Source organism: Xylocopa sonorina, chromosome 9 (assembly GCF_050948175.1).
Source record: "Xylocopa sonorina isolate GNS202 chromosome 9, iyXylSono1_principal, whole genome shotgun sequence".
NCBI classification, from domain to species: domain Eukaryota; kingdom Metazoa; phylum Arthropoda; class Insecta; order Hymenoptera; family Apidae; genus Xylocopa; species Xylocopa sonorina.
The window spans coordinates 7,465,568-7,489,466 of record NC_135201.1 but is presented as its reverse complement, the minus strand read 5'-3'; the positions used below and the strand labels follow the sequence as shown (position 1 = coordinate 7,489,466).

General features: G+C 36.2%; 6 protein-coding genes across 11 annotated transcripts; 3 read left to right on the top strand and 3 right to left on the bottom strand.

The window, feature by feature from the left end:
• Window positions 1–1,011: 1,011 nt before the first annotated feature.
• LOC143426634 (RNA transcription, translation and transport factor protein-like) lies at window positions 1,012–3,044 on the top strand. The gene is made up of 4 exons (XM_076900217.1): window positions 1,012–1,249; window positions 1,680–1,901; window positions 2,049–2,150; window positions 2,225–3,044. The coding sequence occupies exons 1-4, from the start codon at window positions 1,180–1,182 to the stop codon at window positions 2,587–2,589; spliced, it is 759 nt and encodes a 252-aa protein (XP_076756332.1). The 5' UTR covers window positions 1,012–1,179; the 3' UTR covers window positions 2,590–3,044.
• Window positions 3,045–4,556: 1,512 nt separating this feature from the next.
• Window positions 4,557–6,863, bottom strand: LOC143427156 (AN1-type zinc finger protein 2A). 3 transcript variants are annotated; one of them, XM_076901085.1, is made up of 3 exons: window positions 6,737–6,863; window positions 5,636–5,947; window positions 4,557–5,459 (listed from the first exon to the last, which is right to left on the bottom strand). In XM_076901085.1, exons 1-3 carry the CDS (start codon window positions 6,784–6,786, stop codon window positions 5,210–5,212), a joined length of 612 nt encoding a protein of 203 aa, XP_076757200.1. In that variant the 5' UTR covers window positions 6,787–6,863; the 3' UTR covers window positions 4,557–5,209. The 3 variants fall into 3 exon arrangements, with proteins under 3 accessions (XP_076757200.1, XP_076757198.1, XP_076757199.1); XM_076901083.1 differs by having other exon boundaries at window positions 4,558–5,543; window positions 6,737–6,853; XM_076901084.1 differs by lacking the exon at window positions 6,737–6,863 and adding an exon at window positions 6,440–6,708 and having other exon boundaries at window positions 4,560–5,543.
• A 369-nt stretch (window positions 6,864–7,232) lies between these two features.
• LOC143426633 (protein RCC2 homolog) lies at window positions 7,233–11,552 on the top strand. 2 transcript variants are annotated; one of them, XM_076900216.1, is made up of 5 exons: window positions 7,233–7,634; window positions 8,108–8,348; window positions 8,623–9,470; window positions 9,567–9,624; window positions 11,303–11,552. In XM_076900216.1, exons 1-5 carry the CDS (start codon window positions 7,440–7,442, stop codon window positions 11,317–11,319), a joined length of 1,359 nt encoding a protein of 452 aa, XP_076756331.1. In that variant the 5' UTR covers window positions 7,233–7,439; the 3' UTR covers window positions 11,320–11,552. The 2 variants fall into 2 exon arrangements, with proteins under 2 accessions (XP_076756331.1, XP_076756330.1); XM_076900215.1 differs by lacking the exon at window positions 11,303–11,552 and having other exon boundaries at window positions 9,567–10,367.
• Window positions 11,553–11,711: 159 nt separating this feature from the next.
• On the bottom strand, window positions 11,712–12,348 carry LOC143427207 (uncharacterized). Its single transcript, XM_076901137.1, has 3 exons — window positions 12,182–12,348; window positions 11,933–12,119; window positions 11,712–11,840 (listed from the first exon to the last, which is right to left on the bottom strand). The coding sequence occupies exons 2-3, from the start codon at window positions 12,107–12,109 to the stop codon at window positions 11,712–11,714; spliced, it is 306 nt and encodes a 101-aa protein (XP_076757252.1). The 5' UTR covers window positions 12,110–12,119; window positions 12,182–12,348.
• A 386-nt stretch (window positions 12,349–12,734) lies between these two features.
• Window positions 12,735–14,777, bottom strand: LOC143427327 (ras-related protein Rab-18). Its single transcript, XM_076901368.1, has 5 exons — window positions 14,704–14,777; window positions 14,292–14,428; window positions 14,094–14,211; window positions 13,710–14,027; window positions 12,735–13,650 (listed from the first exon to the last, which is right to left on the bottom strand). Exons 2-5 carry the CDS (start codon window positions 14,369–14,371, stop codon window positions 13,483–13,485), a joined length of 684 nt encoding a protein of 227 aa, XP_076757483.1. The 5' UTR covers window positions 14,372–14,428; window positions 14,704–14,777; the 3' UTR covers window positions 12,735–13,482.
• An 896-nt stretch (window positions 14,778–15,673) lies between these two features.
• On the top strand, window positions 15,674–23,640 carry Rhogap93b (MyTH4 and RhoGAP_KIAA1688 domain-containing protein RhoGAP93B). 3 transcript variants are annotated; one of them, XM_076901297.1, is made up of 11 exons: window positions 15,674–15,869; window positions 17,036–17,137; window positions 17,969–18,107; window positions 18,722–18,889; window positions 18,973–19,504; window positions 19,743–20,315; window positions 20,422–20,796; window positions 20,881–21,060; window positions 21,122–21,984; window positions 22,061–22,504; window positions 22,838–23,640. In XM_076901297.1, exons 1-11 carry the CDS (start codon window positions 15,856–15,858, stop codon window positions 23,030–23,032), a joined length of 3,585 nt encoding a protein of 1,194 aa, XP_076757412.1. In that variant the 5' UTR covers window positions 15,674–15,855; the 3' UTR covers window positions 23,033–23,640. The 3 variants fall into 3 exon arrangements, with proteins under 3 accessions (XP_076757412.1, XP_076757411.1, XP_076757413.1); XM_076901296.1 differs by having other exon boundaries at window positions 17,033–17,137; XM_076901298.1 differs by lacking the exon at window positions 15,674–15,869 and adding an exon at window positions 16,845–16,975 and having other exon boundaries at window positions 17,033–17,137.
• Window positions 23,641–23,899: the final 259 nt, after the last annotated feature.

The following is a 23,899-nucleotide window of genomic DNA, read 5'->3' as shown; positions in this document are numbered from 1 at the left end:
ATGTATATGAAAGCTGTGGGAGAGAGTGAGACAGCTGATGATGACTCTACTTTGGAACCCCTGGCGCCATCTCTGTGAAAAGTGCTCAAACTGGTCGCTCAGCATTATCGACAGTGAAGTGAACTACAAAAAACTACTAGCGCCATCTCTGTGGAAAGTAGTGAAACTAATACCCGACTAGTTTCAGAGCTTCTCCAACAGATGGCTCTAGTAGTTTTTTGTAGTTTACTTCACTGTCGATAATGCTGAGCGACCAGTTTGAGCACTTCTCACAGAGATGGCGCCAGGGGTTCTAAAGTATAGCCAGCGGCATCTATCTCACTCTTTCTTATAGCATTCTTCTCTCTCTTACCTCTATAGCGGGAAATATAAAAGAAATTGCAACAAAACTAATGAGATATAGAAGGAAAAACAATAGAATTACTAAATTATACAATAAATTAGAATAATACGATTGAAATATGCAAGAACTTACAATAAAACTATTGAAGTATACAAGGAATTACAATAAAACTATCGAAATGTACAATAAATTACAATAAGAATTCTTATGTATATCACTTTTTTTTTTTTAAATGCTTAAACTTAATATAAGCAATATTACTTAAACGATATGATGCATGTTGAAATAATATGTAATACAATATTACAAATGTACAGAATCATTTCTTTACCCTCGCATGATTTTACTGTAATGTATTTCAATTACACATTGACTCTAAATACGCGTGTAGAGATTTCAAGTGCCACATGCTTATTTGTCAGAAATATCATTTAGGTTATTGAAAAGAGATAATTTCATAAAATTGTAGTATGAAAGCTATTGTTAGTTAACAGTACTAGCATTTGAATTGATTTGAGTTACGTGACCCAATATTGCGCGAAGTCGTATGATTGCAAATAAACGTAACAAAAATAATTGAAGAATTAATCAAATGATCTGAAAAAACCTAGGTTAAGTATTCCGAATGAATTGACAAAAGCAAATAGTTGTTTTTACTGTACTTCTAACAACATTTACTAGGGAAAACCATTAAGACACGTTGGACACATTTCTATTCGCCGGTTTGGTAAAGAAGGCATGTGTCTAGCGTCAATGTAACGTCAGATCTCGTGAAGTGAACTAAGCTTTTTTCCAAATTTTGTACGTTTAATTTATAAAAATTCTATTTATTCGAAATGTCGAGCATGTTTAAAAGAAGACTTCAAGCCCTCGGCTTCGTGGAATGGGATAAAGTTAACATAAATGGTTGGTTAATATAACACAATACTGGCTCGAAATTACAACATATCGTACAAGATTCTAGTAAAATCTATCATTTTCGAAAATTCTACTGTTCTTTGAACGATTTTATTGTTTAACAATTAAGTAGTCTAACCGCTTTACAATGTTTAATTTAACTAGTTTAATTTAGATAAAATTGAAAGGTAGACACAAGGTAAATTTATTTGAAGAAAATTCCTAAAGATATAAATAAAAATGTATCATACCTTTCTGATGGTTAAAGATTAAACTACACAGAAAGTAATAATGTTTAATTGTACTATGATAAGTTGTAATGAATTTTAATGACAATCTAGTTTATTCTATTAAGAATCATATCGTGTCCTTATCCTTTAATTTTGTATTTAATTACTAAGATAATATTAAAACTATACATGTGATTAAAATGTTGTAGATCCGCAGCATTATCGTAAGGTAGCGTTATGGCTGGAAGATCAAAAAATACGACAGTACGATATACAAAGTAGAAAAGAATTACGTGATATAAAAAGTCAAAATTGGCCGCAAGCCTTTGCTAAGTATTGCAAGGATGTTAATTGCCCAATTTCGAATAACATGATAGACCAACTTGAATGGCTAGTCGGACATGCAATCTGGTTGGAAGCGGAAAATAATGGTAAATACAATTTTTTATTTGTAACACTTTGTATGCCAGTGCAAACATTCATTACATAATTATATTTATAACATAGCGATGTTCAATAGAAATGGATAATTTAATTTGATAAGTATCTGTAATAATTATATGTTTATTATATTTTAGTTGAGGAGTACTCGCAAAATGTGAAGGACATGAAATTGAAAATAAAGCAGGAAGCAATGGTTCCTCAACTTAAGTCCAAGAATCCACTTGATAATTTAGACTGTGAGTATATATATATATATATTGAATATTGAACAACGCACATTACCTTTGTTTGATTGTTCTATTATTATTAGTTGACAGTAATCAATTCAAAGATGGAACCTACTCTGTAGCAAAACTACTTCGAATTCCACGACATCCAAACCATCTGATCACCTTGAAGGCTTGTAGTAAACTGGTACAAAGGAGATTAAATTCCGAATGTCTACAAAATCCTAATTCTAAAATTATTCGTGGCAAACCGTTTCCTGTAATGAATATTAACCCTGGTTTTCAACTGAAGAAACCTGCCGTGGAAAATGCTGCGAAGATTCTTGCCCTTCTCTATATTCAAGACATTAGAAATCTTCAAACGAAAATTAACGAAGTGATCGTGCGGGTGCAAACTATCACAGCCAATCCCAAGACAGACACTAAGTTAGGAAAAGTTGGAAAATAAAGATCATATTTATTACACTAATATAGATAGTAATTTTGATATTTTGTTATGATATTTAATCGTATATCTCAAATACGGTAAAAATCTAATATTTTATCGTTTTTACATCATGAAAAATCTCTGTTAAAAAGCCGCTATATAATATTGATTTAGGAAATTATTTTCGCATAATCATGTATTGTATTTCATGCATAAAAATGCACGAAAAGTCGAAATGATGTCTCTTAATTATCTTGTACATTTTTTAATGTGTTTTTCGTATATATAGATATATAGTATTGTTATTATTTATTTAGGAAAAAATACCTGCGTAAAAATCAAAAGCAGATTAGTCAATTGACATTTTGAAGAAAGGAATAATTCAAGTTATTTTTTCTCTAATTTAATAAAATAATATACAAGTTTATTTTCTGTTCAGGCAGATATAAGATTTCTCTCACTGAATTGATTTTCCTTTCTTCATGCATTCGGATATTTATTTAGTCAATGATTTGTTTTTCAATATTAATATTATATCAATCAATACAATGGTACTAAATGTGTATTTCTTTAATCTTGTGCGTATGTATGCCAATTATTTATTATTGAAAAGTATTTAAATCTTTAAGCTGTATATTATTTGTCTTTATGTGAAAACCATAAGTATGCAAACTATCACAAACTCAGTCTGAATAAGGATGCGACCAGAATGTATTAATCATAATAACTAGATACTATATATAGTTTCTGAACATAGAAAATCGATCTACACATTAAGATAAACCGTTTTATAGTGTAGTTAAGTTTAAGGTAAATGCACTAAATACTGTTCCGAAAATTTTGATTTATTAATTACGAAATTATTACGATATTAAAAATAATGTTTAAATATGTATGCATATATATATACACAAAGCTGGTTTCTTGCTGTTTGTAAGTGTCTTTCAGTACAATTAATTCGTTAATATGTTCATTTAGAATATAGTATATTGTTTGACTTTAAACGCAAGATTAAAGACAAACAACGAATTGTATATTTATTTGATAAATTTACAATTTATTTATAGATTTTTCAAATAAGTGAAATTATATTATATATAAATTCGACACACAAATACAATTGCTGAATAAAATATAAACTTTTGATATTGTATTGATATTGTTCTTATTCAAGATTCTTTACGAATTTAAAAATTGATTGTGTTTTATTCGATAAATCGAATGTACATTTTAATAAAAATTAAGCTTCATCTACTAAGGCACTCTACTTCGAGGCTGCCCTTTGATTGCTTTCTTCAAATCGCTTTTATTCGGCAGGTAACGTTACTAATACTAATTATTATTTAGTGATTAGATTGTAAGATTAAAACAATCTCTTTACAATGCGAATATCATGTGTGTAATTTCTTATACTTTTATAATTAATTTCATATTTTACATTTGTACAAAAAGTATAACTATAATAGTTTATGTATTTGCTATATTTTGCTTAAACATATAAACCCAATTTTTATAATTATTTATATAACAGTAGGAAAGAAATACATTAGATTTCTCATATTTTATTTCTTCATAAATTGAAGATAACTTTTAATACTATAATTATTCTAGACAAACATAAGTACTCTTACTCTAGAAAATAGTGTATATATGTTTAAACTAGATATAGTGCATACTTGGAATAATTTATATTATATAAATATAAGTTTAACTGTACAATTAAAATATTTTACTAAATTATTACGAGGAATAGAGATTTGTTTGAAACAAGAGAAGTTGAAGATAAAAATGTTTACTGTACACATATTAAAAAAGTATAAAAATGCAAAGCTTGTTATATCGATATTTATCAATTATTTTTATGTGATAACTTCAATACCAACATTAATTAATAATTGTGGAAGTTATGACACATTTTCAGAATGATAGAGATATCTGTTAATAAAATCAGAAGGAATAGGATTGTTCTATATCATATAATCTATGTGATATAAAAACTAATTTATATTGCTTCATTCTCAGAGATTTAATTAAATAGTATAAAAACGAGTGAACGTGATGATATAGTATTGTCATAAAAACTTATAAATAATCAAATAATACAAACAAAGTAAAACGTAACTATATAAATAATATTTCTAATGAAAATATCTGTACATATTCATTTTTATACATTTAAAATTGCTTATAGATTTATCTAGAAGACAAAAGATTTGATATATAAAATCAGATCAAACTATATGTATGTGAGAAGTAACAGGTATTTGTGTTTTTTTATTATTTTTTAATTCTTTGTTATATGGAATAGATTGTTCCATTGTCCTTAATGTTTATTTTATGTACATCTTGCACTTAAATTATTACCTACAGCATGTTGATACTTTTAAATAAGTAAAAGTTCATGCTCCCAAATTTAAGCAAGATGTAACCTGATATAACTTTTGATTATTCAGTATAAGATCGAGGAATTTGTAGTGAAATAGATTAAGTAGTGAAATAGAAAGCTAAAGTTATATGGAAAGAGATGAATAGTTATTGAATGTAGATTAAAATGTCTGAAAGATTTAACAAATTTTCCTACATCCGTGCAGCTGAAGAATGTATTTTGAAGCGATTGTAAAAATTTCTATGGAATTAAAATTTACGAAAGCCTACATCTATCTCTATTTCCGGAAGGTACAGCCTCGAGTGTTCTTCGCCTATCCCCATCTTCCTCTTGCATCGAAGCTTGAAGAGCTCTGGCAAGCGCCTCATCTTCGCTCATACTGCCTTGATAATTCTTAAATATCTCGCCGTTCCTTCTATTTACCTTTAAATTATTCTCTAAAACATCGAGTCTCTTTCTCCGAGTTGTTTCTTCTTTACCTATGCACTCATGATCCGTTGGATGTCTGTGTTTTAAACAAAAGTTTTTACCACAGTCAGAACAACGCACCTGCACAATTTCTTTGATTTTGCAACCCTTCGATGAGCATCTGAAATAACAAAGATTGTTCTGCTCTACTAGCACGTATACTTATTAGAAAAAATATGGGAATTATACTTTCGAACGAAAGTCTATAATCACCTGTTGGAAAAGATTTTCTGATTAGGTTTTTTCAAATCCGATTGACATTCATTGTCAATGTGCTGTCCAACAGCGATATCTGGAGGATCGCCACGTTTAACAGGCACTGGAACATTACAAAGAGGACAAACTGGCACTTGGATATCTTTCTGATAAGCGCTTGGGCAACTGTGATTGTTGTATGATATGTGTTCGGTGCAAAAAATTGCTGAGCAAGCGTCGCACTTTAGAGGTAAAAAATCCAATCGGTTGCAACTATTCTCTGAGCAATGCTCGCCTAAGTTTGGGAATTCCATCTTTGATGTGAAGAATCTAGAATGAAAATTACACAAGTTTTATAATTATATAATGATAACGATGGTAACGTTAGCAACAAGAAGATGAAATTGTTAAGAATAACAACTGATTATTATCTGCCAACTTTCGTAAAATAATTATAAAAATCGTAAACTCTAAATGATACAAAATTACAAAATCATAACTTAACCTGTATGAGACATGTCGCAAATAAAAAACGTTATACATCTTCTAATTGTTATGTGTTTCATTTTAATATTTAAGAACATTGAAATAAGTTAAACGAGATTGAAACTATTCTAAGAATTTAGTCAATATACGATGATAATCAAAAATTGAACGTCATAACCTCTAACGCTTTAGGCACCATGTCTAACCTCTAAACTGTACGAAATTGAAAACTGACAGATCATAGATTTAAATAAGAGAAACTTATCGACAATTGAGTAAATCTGGAAAGATACGTAGAATAGAAATACTATGCTATAATAATATATGCAAATATACCTCAAGTTACTTGCTCAAATTGATCTGTTGCAACTCCTTTGACGTGTCAAAATGAACATTTCAGGTTTAACAAATATCACAGTAAGATACAAGTATTTTCGAGTAATTTCGTCGTTTAGTGCACCATTAGTAATTTGTAGAGTTTATCACGAAAAACATGTGAACCTCGACAATATGGTTTCTTCGAGTACAAAACTTAAAACGTGTAACTTTCTCGAAGTAGCACGAGTAACTGACTTGTCAGATTTGACGCGAATTGAAAGCATGTACACATATATATACCTATCGTAAACTTACGAAACGGACGGAATAATCACGTCACTGAAAGAATAATGCGAATTAATCATGACGTTGCTTTCAACCAAACTGGAAGTGGCGACTCGGCTCGTAAAAAACAGGCACTAAAATTTCGAGAAATACATTTCGAATAATTTCAAGTTTACGTCGAACAATATTACGTTATCTTTCGTTCTTCCTCTTTATACAATTGTTCTGCTAATAATTTGCTTTCTTCTAGTATCAATTTCAAGAATATTTCGAAGAAGAAAATCTATGTCGCTGTTAAACAGGAATAGAAATGAATGAGTAAACAGTAACGATAATATTAAGTGTTGGTAAAATTCTGAATTACGCGGAATAAACAAAGGTTTACGATTGAAATGAAATGTAAAATCGCGATTCAGTGGAAAAGAAATGTTACCACGGTTCAAAAGCAATCGTTCCGTTCCCGCGTTCCGCGTAGACGGGAACTGACGGAACGTGGAGCGCGTTCTCGGCGATTTACAATCATAAACTTGAGTTTGCTTTGTACTTATCACTGGAGCATGGTTTTATTATGATTTTTGAGCGCCAGGTGGCCGCGTTTTTGTTGTCCGTTTGTCGAACAGTACAGGTCTCAGCGCCATTACATCGATTAATGTCATCGTATGTATCCGCGTCCCGCGTAACTGATTTCCGCCAGCTAGCTGCCTAAATTCGAGATAGTGTGGATCAGGTCGATATGTCGACTAAGCGTAAGAATCAGGCGACGAAGAAGGGCCGCGCGAAATCACGGAAAGTCGAGTACGACGAAGAGGACATCTCGAGCGAGTCGGATGTCGATGACGCCGAGACCGGCTCGAATGCCGACGGTGAGGATGCTGCCGAAGATGATCTTACCGATGTCTCCAGTATCCCGGAATTGCCGCCACCCGAGGTGAAACCATTTCCATCCTTTTCATACGGTCATTTATCCCAGGTAGAGATTAGAATCGCGGCTCTGACGGGACGAGAAAGCAACATTGGTATTTACGACGCTGGTGGGCGGCTCGCAGCCATGCATTCCCCGCGCTCCTGTAAAAAGGTCATCTCAGAAGAGAGAGGATCGGTTCACCGTTATTTGCGCTATTTATATTTTCTGATCGCCGGATAGTACGAAGTTTTGTATTCGTTCGCGGGCTATTTTCTCCGCTAGACGCCTAATTCTCCTCGTCTGGATAGAAATCTATTATTTTCTCGAACCGAGAGATGAATTAGACGAATAGCGTGAAGTAAAGATATCTCGTGGAATTGAGTTGTTTGACTGTAGGGAGAAATGTCTGGAATGGATCGTAGAGTCGGTTCTTGGTAAAGTTTATCGAATGATCTTTGTCTTGTGATGAACGGAGGACTCACGTTCGTTTGTTACAGGGTGGATGGGGAAAGCCGGGGACTTTGCTCATGTGCGGCCTCACGAACTGGGATATGGCTGGCCGTAAGAATCCGCCGAAAGGTGTGAAAGCTAACGTCGGACGTAGTTTGTGGACCCCTCACACTTTCAAAAATCTAAACGGCGCCAGAATCAGATTAGTCGCTTCTGGTCCAGCTGCCTCCCATAGTATTATCGTTACCGAGGATAACAGATGCTTAGCTTTTGGTAGAAATGATAAAGGTAAATGAACTAAAGGTAAACAAAACTTATCTCACAATTAAGTATTATGACGTGTAAGTAAATGAGACTCGAACGAAAAGCTAGAACTTCCCAGGATTCGTTAAACCGTATTATTTCTGATTGGCACCGGGTTAACAATTTTTGCAAGTTAACAAGTGATCTCGCAAAGTTATACTTTGTTATTGGCTAGAGTAAACTTCCCGTTATATTAAGAGTACTGTCATTTGAAGTACCGTTTTCGAATTAATACAGTTTTACAAAATAATAATTCCAGGGCAACTAGGTGTTGGCGACACGAAGCGCCGGGATGAACCGACGGAGGTTACAGCATTGAAAGGACATACGGTTATAGGAGCATCCTGCGGTCGCAATCATACTTTGTTTTTAACAAGTCGCGGCATTGTGTTTGCCGCGGGAGACAATAAATTAGGGCAGTGCGGCGTCGGTAAATCCGATACCAGCATTATCTCTGCCACTAAAGTGAAGTATTCCGGCCCGCCAATAGTGAAAGTAGGATGCGGTGCAGAGTTCTCGATGATCCTGGACATTAAAGGCGGTCTACACTCGTTTGGGAGCCCGGAATACGGGGCGTTGGGCCACAATACCGACGGAAAATACTTCATAACTAGTACGAAAATGGCTTTTCATTTTGAGAAAGTGCCTAAAAGAATCGTTTTATACATCGAAAGAGCGAAAGATGGGCATGTAACGCCGTTGGACCGCGTCGAGATCACAGATTTCAGTTGCGGACACTATCATACCGTCGCGATCGACAGCAAAAATCGCGCATTCTCCTGGGGATTCGGAGGTATAGGACGTTTGGGCCACAACGAGCAACGGGACGAGTTGGTGCCCCGCCTGATCAAATACTTGGAGCCGCCTAATCGCGGTGTCAGAGCTGTACACTGTGGTAGTACTTACAGTATCGCCATTAACGTGCACGGTTCAGCCTTAATGTTTGGACAAACGAAACGTACAGGAGAGGCGAACATGTATCCGAAACCGATTCAGGATTTGTCTGGCTGGGAGATTAGATGCGTCGGATGTTCATCGACTAGCGTAGTTGTCGCAGCGGACGATTCGGTTATCGCTTGGGGTGCTAGCCCCACTTTCGGTGAATTGGTAAATAATTGTATAATATTTTTTAATAAATACGTTAATAGACCCTCTGCAGAGACTTTTAAGCTAAATCACCTCTTCTTCGATTAATAATTACAGGGTTTCGGTGAAATGCGTAAGTCCTCGACCACTCCCATGGAGGTGAAAGCGCTGGAAGGTTTGTACATTACTGCTGTTACCTGTGGTCTCTCTCATACGCTAATGATTTGTCGAGATGAATCTGAAGAAGAGAAAGCTAAAATTAACAAACTTCAAGTGTATTCCGTTTAAAATCGTAAACAATTCGTAATTTTCGATTATTCGAGATAAATTTCGCTGATTGAACCTTGCCACGGTCGTCGACAAGCTCGGAAATATTTTTTTCTGTATTCATCGCAAGCATTATTACAGTTAAAGAAGGGAATAAAAAGAGAAAGTCGTATTGTAAATGAAAAAAACACATCACCGTCGGTTAAATAAGTTAGCTTAACGACTTAAAGAAAAAGGTTTGAAAGATCTGTGAACGGTTTATTAATAGACTGCGAAAAACGTCCATATAAAGTGTATAGACTTAACTGTTACTCTTTCTCTAACTCTTTCTCTCTCTCTTTCTCTCTCTACTTTATACTTCCATTTTTACTTAACGTAAAACGATGAAAAGTTTACCATAATAGGGAACCCCATTCTGTTAGTAGCTCAGGATATAGACCAAACGAATAGATGCGAAAAATATATTTTGATACGTTGCTATTTTATTGAGGTACACTCTCTTTCTCTCACAGCCTGTGCCTTTAACGCTGGAATTACCAAATCCGTCATCTTCACGGATTTTAGATTTCTTTTTCTCACAATTACCAAAAACATAAAGTCGAACATAAAGTAGAACCTTGCTTATCCAGACCGAATAACACACGATATTTAAATAATTCTCTTTTTGTATGAAAGATATTAATTATTTTATAAATATTAATATCAAGAGAACATTACTCTCTCTTGGAATGAAAGTAGCTATTTTCTTCAATAGATTGGTGTTTCGATAATCGAGGTTCTACTTTGTTGACAAAATTTATGTTGACCCCCGTTGAGATATAGAAAAGTTATTATATATTTATATCAATTTTTTACTGATACCTCACTCTAATTTCCCCGATCGCCTGTGAATAGAATATTTAGGTATACATTCAGAGTTGGTAGTTCTAGCGTTAACGAGAACAGAAACAGTTGAACACGTATGAGGAAGAGTGCTGGGAACTGGAAAGAATACGTTATGGAATTTAACAAATACTGCCGTTATACATTTACCTTTCATTATTTTAATGTACTAGAAATGCAAATAGTCTGTATGTCATTGATTCATTACAGTAGTACCTGAATCATTAAATCAGCAGAAATCATTCTTATACTCAATATATGTATAGAGACATTTTACATGCCACTATACAGAGCAAAGACGGACTTTACATTTTAAATACTTGTTTTTATATTGAACGCGCGAAGAGCGTTTTATAAACTCATTTATATCAGTGTTCAAAGTTATGGGACGTTTTTTTAACTATATAACTACGGGATAGGACAATATTTTTCTCAAAATCCAGCATTGTTTATCATACATTTTAAATTAAAGGATTGCTTCACGGTTACACTGAACAAGCGAAAGTTTCAGTGAAACAAGAAGATATACAATGTTAATTACTGTATTGTATAGAATATATCTTGGGAGGTTCTTGTAATGAATTGAAAACGCGATTTTGGACACACCATATGCTATTGAAAACTCATGTATACGTATTATAATTAAGGCTATCCACGTCTCAGTAGTGAATATAATCGAAATTTTATATACAATTTTATTTTAGAACTGCTGACAATGTAACACAAGAATTCATAAAAAACAATTCATACCAATATTCTCAATATGTTTAAGAAAGACTGTAATTAGAATCACTGCCACAATTTGTATTCGGAGATGTTTTGTATTGCGATGAAATGAATCCAACACTTGTTCATTCCATTTCTGTTCCATATAATACTTCCACGGGATTACGCTGCACCATTTTTTTGTAAACTCGAAACAAATGTACAAGGCAAATTATAAAATAAACGAGATTTTTAAGTAATTTCTTTTGAAGCATTTTTTTTTGTTATCAAAACGATAAGGAATTAAAATGCGATTAGAAACTCGTCAGTCTTGGTCTGATACATTGATTTTACATAAACTATGTATTTCAGAAGAGTCATAAATTCTTAATTTTTTTAGGGGTCCTTTTACACATTTTCAACATTATTTTTAATATGACATATCTCTTGATGATTACAAATATTACAAGGGGTATTCCTCATGGTTTCTTCATTTAGTTTTTTACTTAACTTTTCTTTTTCTGAATGCTTTTTCATCTAATGTGAAATTAATTATATATATTCTAATTATCTTACAGTGCAACATATTTACCTAACTATTGTTCAAATATTAAAAAGATGATACTAACAATAAGTTTTTGATCCATTGCTATAGTAGAAAGTGCAATCAATTGATGTAGGGTGTCCTTTTTGGTTTGAGAAATATTACCATGCACCCAACGTAATAATTGATATGCTGTAAAATGTATTGGATCTGATGGTTTGGATTTTAGAGTTCTAGTTAATGCCCATGATAATGGTACCATAACATTTTTTCTGTAATCATAGTGAATTAAACGGTAAAAATACTATTCTAAAGATGTACAATTATCGATTACCTTAAGTAATCACATCGTTGTGCATTTAGTTCATTTGCAGATTTATTTTTTGCTAGAATGTGACACTGACAAATGGATTGTTGTAAATGCTCTGATGTATCAGTAATGGAACTGATTTTAGAATCACTAGCATTACAGATGGTTTGTATTATTTCTGAACTACTACTGGTTGGCAATATTTTTTCTAACGACGACGTTAATGAACAGGTTGAACACGATTCAGAAGAGATTTCTCTAGAAATGGTACAAACAGATTTTGGATAATATTGTATGTGTAGCTAATAGAATTAACAGTTTAATATAATTATGGTAATGGAACATATTTTACTTTTTACTATGTAAACATTCATAAAGATTTTCATTGCCTCTATCATGACATTGATCATTTAACACGAAATGCTGCATTGTGCATTTCTTATATATAGATGGAAATTAAATTAATTTATCAATGTTTGACATTTACAAAAGAAATGGTTATTTAAAATCAAATACAACAAATTTAACAGGCAATTGTTTGTAATAAACAGTATTAAGTAATTAATTATAAAGAATATTTTAAATGCAGAATCAAGTTTATTTACAAGTACAGTTTAAAATATCTTTAATAGAGATAGGATAGCTATTATTCTTTCAATCACATTTTATATATAACAAGCATATAGAAAATTAAAAGATTAAATAAACTTTACTAAAAACGGAGACACGACTGTTTTATCTTGTAAAGTACAGAACTAATAAATATATTATCATATATTATGTTTATATATATATATATATGTATATAACGATATGCTTCCATTTGTTGTGCAAATACAGAAATCAAATCGGTAATATACTAATAATAAAAAAAGGAAAAACTAGACAACTTTAAAATCGCAAATGCTACAATATGTATAAAGCAATGTATATTCTGCAAGAGATAAAAATAGTATGTTTGCTTGTGATATCATTGAATCTTACCGACATTTAATAATCATTAAATTACGCACGTATGCATAATATGTATTTACACGAATATAAATTTTGTATTACAAATAGCTATATAAAATTTAACTGTTTAACAAAGAATATATAAATTACAAGCAAACTCATATATGTGTGTACATACATATATCTTTGATACATATACGAATCATTTCTTTTCGTAACATACACAAAGCAGTAATTATTTATTCACGTCTGTCTCGGAAAGTTCTTACACATCTTCGATATCTATTTAGTTTTTCAAGTAAAGTTTAGACCATGTTCGAGGTATGATTCCCTTTTAAATATCACCGTCAGAACTTTTATATTACAGTTAATTAAATCAAAGAGCAATAACAATTTGAAGTGTTTGTGAAAGTGTCGGCTGCCTGTAAATCATCTGCCAATTGTATTGCCCTTTGACCTCTATGTCTCGCACCACCCATACTACCATTACCGTATTTAACAAGGGCATGTCGATCCCAAAGACCTGGTGTTTGTATTATCTGTAAATAATACACGCTAATAGTACCTGGCGAATTCTACAAGAAATAAATCATTATACCTTTTGCACGAGTTCTTCGAAACAACATTTGATGCCATCCGCTGTTTTGGCGCTACTCTCGATGTATAGAGTTTGATGCCTTCTGGCAAATTGTAGACCTTCTTCGGTGCTTACTTCTCTGTTTGGTAAATCTATTTTATTACCCACTACCATTTTAACGATATCCGTTTTGTTGCAATATGTGTTCAACTCGTTCAGCCATGTATCTAACTTCATGAAAGTGGTTCTATCTGTAACATCGTACACTAATATAGCTCCTTGACCGTCTCTGTAGTAACTAGGTGTTAGGGTACGAAAACGTTCTTGTCCGGCGGTATCCTGTAATAATTTTCTGTTCGTTTATCTATTTATAAAATATTCCCCGATTTACATCCTACGACTGACCCATATTGCAAGTTTCACTGTATTGCCATCGATTGTAATTTGTTTAGTCCTATAATCCATGCCAACCGTGCTTTGCATATTTTCATGGAACTCATCCTCTGTAAATCTGAGCAATATGCTAGTAACAAGAATATTAATGTAAACACAACTCATCCGAATTAAATTGCGATCGAATAATATATTTGCCAAGACGATTACCTAGACTTCCCGACATTCGACTCTCCTATCATTAGCACCTTTAGCACTGTTAATACCTCTTGATCCATAATCGCTGTCATTATAGTATCACAGCAGCCAACGTAAATACTTTATTACACTTCTATAGAATGGTCGATCTATCATAAATTGAATGTATTTATCTTAATACGGATTCTGAATTTTTTAAAAATTATACGTGTGAGAATTATACTGCAATATACAACATAGAAATTTGTACAATTACATGGCACTTGATATTAACGACAATAATAAAGATCGAGTACAGAAATCTCAACGGATATTGTTTACAAAACACGATAAAAGATATTTATACGCAATTAAGGTTAGAAATCGATATAAATGCCAGCAATTCACTTGATTATTACGTGAATTGTTAACAAAAGTTGCTTACCGTGAATGCGTCACTCAAATCTAACGAATGATCTCATCGTTTTTCGAAACTTACGAATAAAAATTACAGTGTACTATTATCGTAATGCGACCTAGATGGTAGGAAAGATAGCGTTAAAACAATTGTTATAGTTGTCGCAAAATAGTGCAGATGTCGTTTGTATTTGTCTCTCGTAGAGCAGCCAAGAGAAACGTTCACTGTTTACGTGAATTCGTGCTTTTTCTCGTTACACGCGTTTAAAAATCGGGAGACTATCACGCGACTGGCGTGTAATTCCCCACGTAAAACGTCCAAAACGAATACAAACGACGTTTTGTTTCTCTCACCGGCGGAACAAAACGGATTCGTCTAAAAATATCATCCGGAATTTATAATATCGAGTTTCAAATCGCCTCGTATCCGCGCGCGGGATTCGCATCAAACCTGCCGTTGCTCGTAACGCGTCAACAGATGAGATGACGAGTTCGATTCAAATCGAAAAGTACGAACGAACCGTCGTGAACTGTCAAGATAATTCTAGCCGTCGAAATGGGGAAAGATATGGCCGTCAGCGTTCCTAACCTCAACGACGCGAGGCATACGTTATCGCGCAGAAAGAGATAACAGTCTTATCGAAGATGTCAACTATGAGACACCGTCGATTCGCATAGGGAACGCGGCTGGCGATGGTTCTCGCGCGCGCGATGTAAAACTCGATCGCGAGCGCCTCGATCGAACGAATCGTTTGGGTGTTTCTAGAATTCGTTTAACAGCAGAAACGACGCAGACGAAGGGCCCGCGGTTCTTAATCGAATATGTCATCGACGAACGATCAGGGACGATCGCTACTCGAACTGGCAATAAGTACTCACCGGCGTGGCAGCGCTAAAAAAGTTGAGCGTGCGAGCGCATCCTTGGACGTGCCCGATATCTAGGATACATAAAGCGAGGTTTTCGTTTCGCTATAGTGGCAGGAACGATAAAACGAGGAGGAGAAAAAAAAAAGATGGCCGCCGGTAGGCTGCCATGAAGGGGCTGCGTCGCTCGTGCTCGTGGAAATGGGACGTTGCGACATCGAAGTGTCACCGTCGTGCTCGTCAAGTGTCACCAGAGTGTTCACCGAGTGACGTGAAGTGTTTTCTGTCCCCTTGACCGCCGGATTAATTACCCGTGATGGCATCCGACGGGTAAGAAACAAATCGTTCGATTCTAGGGGAATGGAAATACGGCACGATATATAGTGGCTGTGTGTTTCGCGGATCGATAGTGAATTTTTTTCCCAGTGACCCGTCCCAGTTTTCTTCGGATAGATAGGCTCGTCGTAATTCCTCAACGCACAATCGCGGTTTTCTCTTTACTTTTACTTTGTTCACCGATCGAACTGGGTGGGTCTTGTTCTTTGAAATTCTTTCGCATTTTACAATTCGCACGCATTATCGAAGCCGTGTGTGTCTTTCTACCTCTCTCTCTCTCTCTCCTTCTCTCTTTCTCTCTACCTCTCTGTGTCTTTCACCACTTTCGTTTTTTTCTTTTTTTTTTTCTCCTTTTTACTCGCCTCGTTTTCTTCTCTTTTCTCTCTTCCTTGTATACAACTATGTGTACGAATGGATTTCTGCTGCCTATTTCAGTCAATTAAACGGATAGCATGACATCAGACAGTTGCTCGTATTGCAGCCAGCATTCCTATCAATTTATGGTTATGGGGGTGGGGGGGTGGACACCCTTTTATTACGGCGAAACTCCTCGCTCGATTTCAAATGTTTCTCTTCCCTCGTTGCGAGCCTCGCTTTTCCCCGTTTTGTTTTTATCTGCACACGGTGACAGTCGCCGCTTTTTCGCGAGCCTCCGCACGCTTATCGATAGTTTCATTATCGGGAAAAAAATCGTCGATGAAAGTGGCTTCGTCGTGTCCCGTTCCCTCGTGCATTTGGCAGTACGATATTGATTAATTATTTATAACTTGCAGCTAATTCGGGTGGCATTTTTAGTTTTCATCTCGAGGAGTTTCATCCGATCGGCTGTCATCCGAAACGTTCAGAACACTTCTTCCGCTGTGTTTCATGTTTTAATCTGTGCATCGAACACCTAACTGTTTGCACCTTTTTTCTCTCTCACTTTACCGCACTATTTTTAGAGTTTTTAATTATAGTGATAAAAAGGAGCAACAAATTTATCTTCGAGTGGCACCCTACACGCTTTAATGATCGAACGTGTGAGGGCTATTTTATTAGGTTTAACTACAGTGAATTTTAATACCGTGTTCCTTTCGAATAAATCTTCGATTAAATTCTGAGTATATAGATAAGTAAAATTGTAAAGATATATATATAAGCATTATGTGTAATTGCAGTAGAATGGAATGGGTGGAAATAATAGAACCTCGTACCAAGGAGCATATGTATGCTAATCTTACGACCGGAGAATGTGTATGGGACCCTCCACCTGGTGTACCAGTGTAAGATATAAATATATATTACATCCTTTAATTTTAATATTTTTAATTACAATTAATCCTTCTACAGTAAGACAACGGAATAAGGAGCATAAAAAGATGGATTTAAAAAATATTTACTTCACTTTTAACAAAGATTTTCGCACTTGCAATGAATGCACCTCTTTCTTTCCAAAATCTATAACTGTTGATATAGATGTCTAAGCAAATTTATACGAAATGAAACCTAAGTAAAGATTTGTTTTGCCCTTTAAATATTATAATGTGTAATTTAGGTATTTTTTGTACATTTTTACATATTATGTGCATGTTTGCATATTTCAATTTCCTACAAACAATAAGGTCTAGTAATAAATATTTTTAATTATGTCGCATGCAATACTATTTAAAATACAAAATTGATAATTCTACAGTCAAAGGTTTTATACTCAAGTTTTACTTAAGACCACGCTATAAGAGAGTTTAAAAAAAATTGTCTATCATTACCAGGAAGTTTCAACTCTAGTTTTACGCTACATTACTTTGGAAAGAATACTATAAACACAACTTTCTCATTAAGAAAGATAATTACTTGACCAAGATTAGGTTGTCTTTCTAATTAACTTGGTGAAAGTTATCATAGCGTAAGCTTTTCCTTTTATGATACAGGAAGCGTTTATAATCCAAACGAGATTTCTACTTAATACCTGACTTGAATTTGAATGCTCTCTGCAATCTCTGATCATTCCAACCGAGTAATTAAAATCTGTAGCTTTAAAATATTATAGAAATTTAATAATTTCACAAATGTTAGATATTTAGGTATACAGTTCACAGCTGTGTTTTCAATTACAGGAAAAAGACAGACAACAATCAGTGGTGGGAATTGTTTGATCATAATACTTCACGGTTTTACTATTACAACGCAACCTCCCAGAAAACAGTATGGCACCGTCCGAGTGACTGTGACATAATACCTTTAGCAAAGCTTCAGGTGAGTGACTCAGTTTTGCTTAATAACAAATATTTAATTCAAGGAAATTATGATATACCTAGAAAGGTATCTCTGATGCTACGCTAAAAATTAGGTGGGTCAGACAAACATTTGGGACCCGAGATAACAATGAATGTCTGTTTACATTATATACATTTACTCATTGAACATAGTATTTGAGTTACTAAAGATAAAAATTCAACAGTACGTACAGACATAATGATTTAGAAGCTTAGTCTATACCACTATACATCAATGTAGTCTCTCTGTAGAATGTTGGGGATATAAGTGTGCAAGCTGTCTGCTTTGCTTACAGCTATAAATAGACATTTGTAGCTAGGAGAAAAAAACTCTGGTTTACATTATACCATGCCACAAGCGTGAGAATCATTTAATGGAGTGTTTGCGCGAATTGGATCTAAAAAAAATCGACTTTTTTTTATTTTGTATTACCGCGATGATCCTAAGTTGCGTTAGTAACGTTCTGATAAGACTCTTTAAGGATTTTTATTTTTTTAAAGTACGTTTGCTATTTAATAGATATTAGGCATATTTTAGCACTGAATTTAACAGTGAAAAGAAAATGATTAAAGTCTGTTTGATCTGTATTGTAGACGTTGAAACAGAATACAGAGCCAGCAAGTAGCAGCGGAGCTGATACTCAGAAATCAACCGAGCCAAGAAAGAAAGAGTCCGTATCAACGCAAACGCAAACTCCTTCGGTTAGCCGATCAGTAAGGTTCAATCATCAACAAGAAAGTTCCAATTTATCTTCTTCATTGGTAAGTTCTAAAGATCGCCAATGTTTTTCGTGAAATCTTTACTGACATTAAAGAAATGACTTATGATTAAATTTCTGCCATAGCAAACCGCTAGTGTAAATAAAACGAGAACGCCGAGCGTTGGTGTCGATCTCCAGACATCTCCTCCATCGCCATCACCATCCTCTAGACGGCATCATCATCACCATCACCACCACAATAACAGACATCATAGGCACCATGAGGTGCCCACTACGCGACGTCAGCATAATCATTCTCAGGATTCTAGTCGATCCAGCGACAGTTCCGTCTCTCATAGTCGAACGTCCTTGGAATCGACTGGTTATCGCTTGCTGGACTCTCCACATCGGCATCATCATCGTTCTGCCACCCAAACGACAGTCAGTCAAGTGCAATCCTCGCCTAGACAACATAGCGGTACATTGGAAGCCAGAGGACATAAGAGCGGCACTCTAGAGAGTGTGAAGAATCAGACCAAATCGGTGCCGTTGGGCGAGCCACCGCCACTAGGTTTATCTCTCTCGACGAGCACTCCGCTCTTTAAGAAGAAATCATTCATCGATTCGCAACGCGAGGGTCGGGTAGGAAATTTAGAATTGGAGAAGAATAAAAATGGTAAGAATGTGAGTTAAATTTCATAAAGAATCGGTCCGCGTTTTGCACAACAGAACCAGCCTACGTAGTTTACAAGTAACAACAACAGAAAAAAGATTACTCCTATAGAATGTTCGAACAGACTGGTTCCTTTTTGTTGAACACGGTCTGATTAAACTTTGCCACATATTTCTGTTCGAGCGAAAGGTGAGATGCAAAAAAAAAAAATTGTCTTAATCCGTACTTTGTACTGTTGTAGGAAGAGAAAGTAGTAGAAGCTCGTATGGTCCTGAACCAAGTACTTCGCCATATCGTGATTCATTGATGGAGTCCAGGATATTCAGGCAAGAGATGCCCCCGTACCGTCCGCCAGAAGTTCAATTGAGTCACAGTTATAAGTCGCAGGGTGAGAAATATGGCTCCCTTGTGGAAAGTAGTAACCGTTATCATAGAGATAGGGAAAGGGAGATTCATCATAGAGAAAGAGTAAACAGTTTGGACAAGACAAACACTTCAGCCTTTTATCCAAGTTCCATGCATCCGCGTAATATGAATAAGCAAGATAATACTGGTAGTATAGGGAGAAGGCATCATGGTTGTTCGGTATCACTGTCTGAGGCGAACGTTAGGGATATGTACGGCGCGACGTTAGCCGAGAGGAACGAGCCTTCCAAGAGTCTCGTCAGAGGTGTAGTTGTTCTGAGCAACGCGTCGAAACAGAGGAGCATGGACGTTGTGGAACGAGAGAGGGAACGGGAGAGGGAACGGGAACGGGAACGTGATAGAGAGAAGGAGTACAGAAGGAATACGGCGTGCAATAATTCGTTGGATTGTAAGTTCCTTTACCGCCTTTGTGTCTTCTTTATGCTTCTTATGCCTTTAAAGATAATCAAATTAATTGTCAACTCTTTACTTTTTTTTTCAATGCACTTCTCAAGGTGTACCACAGCCATTGGCTCGCAGTTACAGTTTTGTACAGCAGCAACAAAAATTGCAGCAATTGCATCAACAGCAACAGCAATCGAGGAGAAGGGACAGGGATGACGATTCTATGCACGAGCGATATCTTATCAGTCAGAGTCATGAGCCACCTAGGCAAAGGCTTAGTAGTAATACTAGCAGTAGCAATAGCAGTAATAGTAGCAGTAATAATAGCGCCGTGGGCGAGGAGACGGAAGGGCTGACGGAAGTGGATGACACTAAAAAGAAGAGGAGCAACGGTAACCCGAGTCCGCCTCCGTCTTACGGAAATCTGTTATCCGAGGCCTGGCTGCCACTTCAGCATTATATTATGCAACAAGCAGAACTCTTAAGTATGTCTCTGGTGATAAAACTTTGAATCCAGCATCTTATAGAAATACCTAGTAACACTTCTTTTTTATCCTTTAATTTTATAGGTAGTTACAAGTTTCAAGATTTAGCAGAAGAAGGTGACGATTCTTTGGACGAGGAGGGTGGAAGGGGCGAAGTTGGCGCGAGGGCTGACGATGATTCCGATGATCAGTTCGCGGATGATGAAGCGGCGAGCAACCAAGGCGATTCTTCCAGTCAAGAATATCTCGAAGATCCTTATGCAGGTTAGTTATTATTTATACGTAAATTAAGGTAAAATACTGAACCGATATGTAACCGTTACAGATTTGGGCAACTATGATACCGCCGGGTTCGCGACGTACTACAACACCGCGGATACTCTAACAAGGCCGCAAGTACGACCACCGTCACCACCGACCATTTCTTCGCAACCAGAGACGCGCGAGCCCATTGTAACGACTGCTGCGAGGCAACCGTTAGTACCGTCCCCCGCGATAAGCTCTGTTCCCGCCGTCTGCAGCGTTGTCGAAAGCACCGACGTCGACGAGGCGAGACGTGACGACAGTGCTGGCGGTGGCGACATCGAGAAGTACGCGCAGGATAATCTGAATTTGAACTGCGGACGTCCAAAGGGGTTGAGGTTGTTGTTCAGGAAGAAGTTCAGCGTTCGTGATATCCTTAGCTGGTCTAAAGATCCAATACCGCAGCCGATGCTGGTGGTCGTGGACGGTGAAAAGCTATTGAAACGCGAGGCTTGCAATTTGTTTAGGTTGGTGCAAGTGTACATGGGTGATCGGAAGACAAACGTGGGGATGACGTTGGATAGTGTAGCTATGGACATTGTAAACACAGCGTACTCGAAACCACCGTTGCGGGACGAGTTGTACGTACAGATTTGTAGACAGACAACGGAGAACCCGCGTAAGGACAGTCTGCGCAGAGGATGGGAGCTGATGGCCGTCTGCCTAGCGTTTGTTCCGCCTAGCGCCACGTTTGAGCCTTACCTCGAGGGTTACATGAACAGGCATCGTGATCCCAATTTCCAGTTCCCAGAGGTGGCCAAGTGGCCTATTCACGTGCAAGTTAGTCACTATGCGACCGTTGCCTGTCGTCGGTTACAACGAATCGGAGCGCATGGCAAGCGACAGCCTCGCAAGGCAACTATGGAGGACATTGATCAAGCAAGAGTACGTTTCATGGATCTCCATCGATCTATCAGCGCGAGCCATCACACTGTTCTCAACCATTTTTGTTCGTTTGCAGATTCAAATTTTCCGAGCGTCCATGTTCGGGGCTACGCTGTCGGAGGTAATGGCTCTCCAGAGAGACAGATATCCGAATCTAGAGTTACCATGGATACAAACCACGCTAACGCGGCAAGTGCTGGCGCGTGGCGGTATCCTGACGGAGGGTATATTCAGAGTGTCCGCAGACGCGGACGAAGTCAGTGCTTTAAAGTCGTGCTTGGATAAGTTTGAGGATAACGCGAAGCTGATAAGGAAGCTGGACGCGCACGCGCCCGCTTCCTTGTTGAAACTATGGGTTCGAGAGCTTTACGAACCATTGATACCTGATTCATTTTACACGGAATGCGTGTCGATGAGGCACGACGACGTCGACGCATCGGCGGCCAATGTTGCTGCGCTCGTAGACCGGCTACCTGACTTGAATCGTCGTGTTCTCTGTCACCTTATACGATTCCTTCAGGTAAACGTTTTTACTTAGTCCATCAAAGATATCGTTCAATTGATGATATCGTTTCCATGGTAACGACAATAAATATACATTATGTTCAATAAGAGAAAAAAAAATAACGATAAATTTGATGATAGAAATGCTGATCGACACATTAATAATTTAAATAATGATACAGTCAGCGTAGACTGCAAGGAACGGTGACTGATCGTACGAATTAAACGTGTTTCGCTAATTTTTGTCATACATTTACCAGGAAAGGTTAATTGAAGCTAACGATCTCGCTGCAATGACCTCTTTTCTCCCAGTTTCTAGTCCCCTCAATTGATGAAACGTTTGTTCCAGATTTTCGCCAGGCCGGAAGTCGTCGTACGCACTAAAATGGACGCGAACAATTTAGCAATGGTGATGGCGCCAAATATATTGCGTTGCACTTCGCAGGATCCGCGTGTGATCTTGGAGAATGCACGAAAAGAAATGGCTTTTGTTCGTGCTCTTATCGAGTCATTAGATACCGCTTGGGTCGATGATCTTCACTGACCATATTCTATTGCGCGCTAGAAAGAATGAAAAGAACGCTCTAGACTACTATGCCAAATGAAATCAGCTGTATATTCACGTGTATTGTTAGTTACTTCACTGTTCTCTATTATATATTTCACTTTTTTCGTTTTCATTTTTCTTCTTTTCTCTTTCGTCATTATCACACACGATGACCCCTCCAATAGATCCGTTGAATGTTCGTAATGTGTAATTTAGCGCTAAAGTCTTACCACCGCAAGCTAATCACGCCGATCCCCGATACTGCTCCTCTAGTTTTTTTCCTATTTATTATTTATACGCAGATTATATACGTTATACAGATAGAGATTATTAGATTATATTATGTATATCGCTATATATATTCATATTATATATTTTACCAAACCCTTGTTAACCGTGTTGAACAAACGCGGACGGCTTTTTTACTCGATCAATTGTTGAATCTCGTGTAAGATAAAAGAAAAAAAAAAAATGAAATAAGGAAATCATGTGTTACCGTGTATAGATCTGCACTCCGCGATGATCTTTTTTGTATAAGCGATACGAATTTGACGTGTACAACGTTTTATCGAGGAGTAAACATTGCAAAAGATTAGCAAGCTGTATCAAGTGTGTTTCTTTTCCCGTAGCCACTCAGAGAACTTACCTTTGTAGAAAGAAAGAGAAAGAAAAGAAAAAGATCGTATATTCTTCGTAGATACTACCGAGCATCCGTGATTGTTAACCAGAAAGGCTGTCGTTGTATGGCATAACGAGAGTTTATATTTTACATTGAGATATATATATATATAAAATCGTTTTTTAATGCTTAAGACGTTTCAACAATACGCAGTACAAGATATAGTATCGTATACAGCTGCTCTC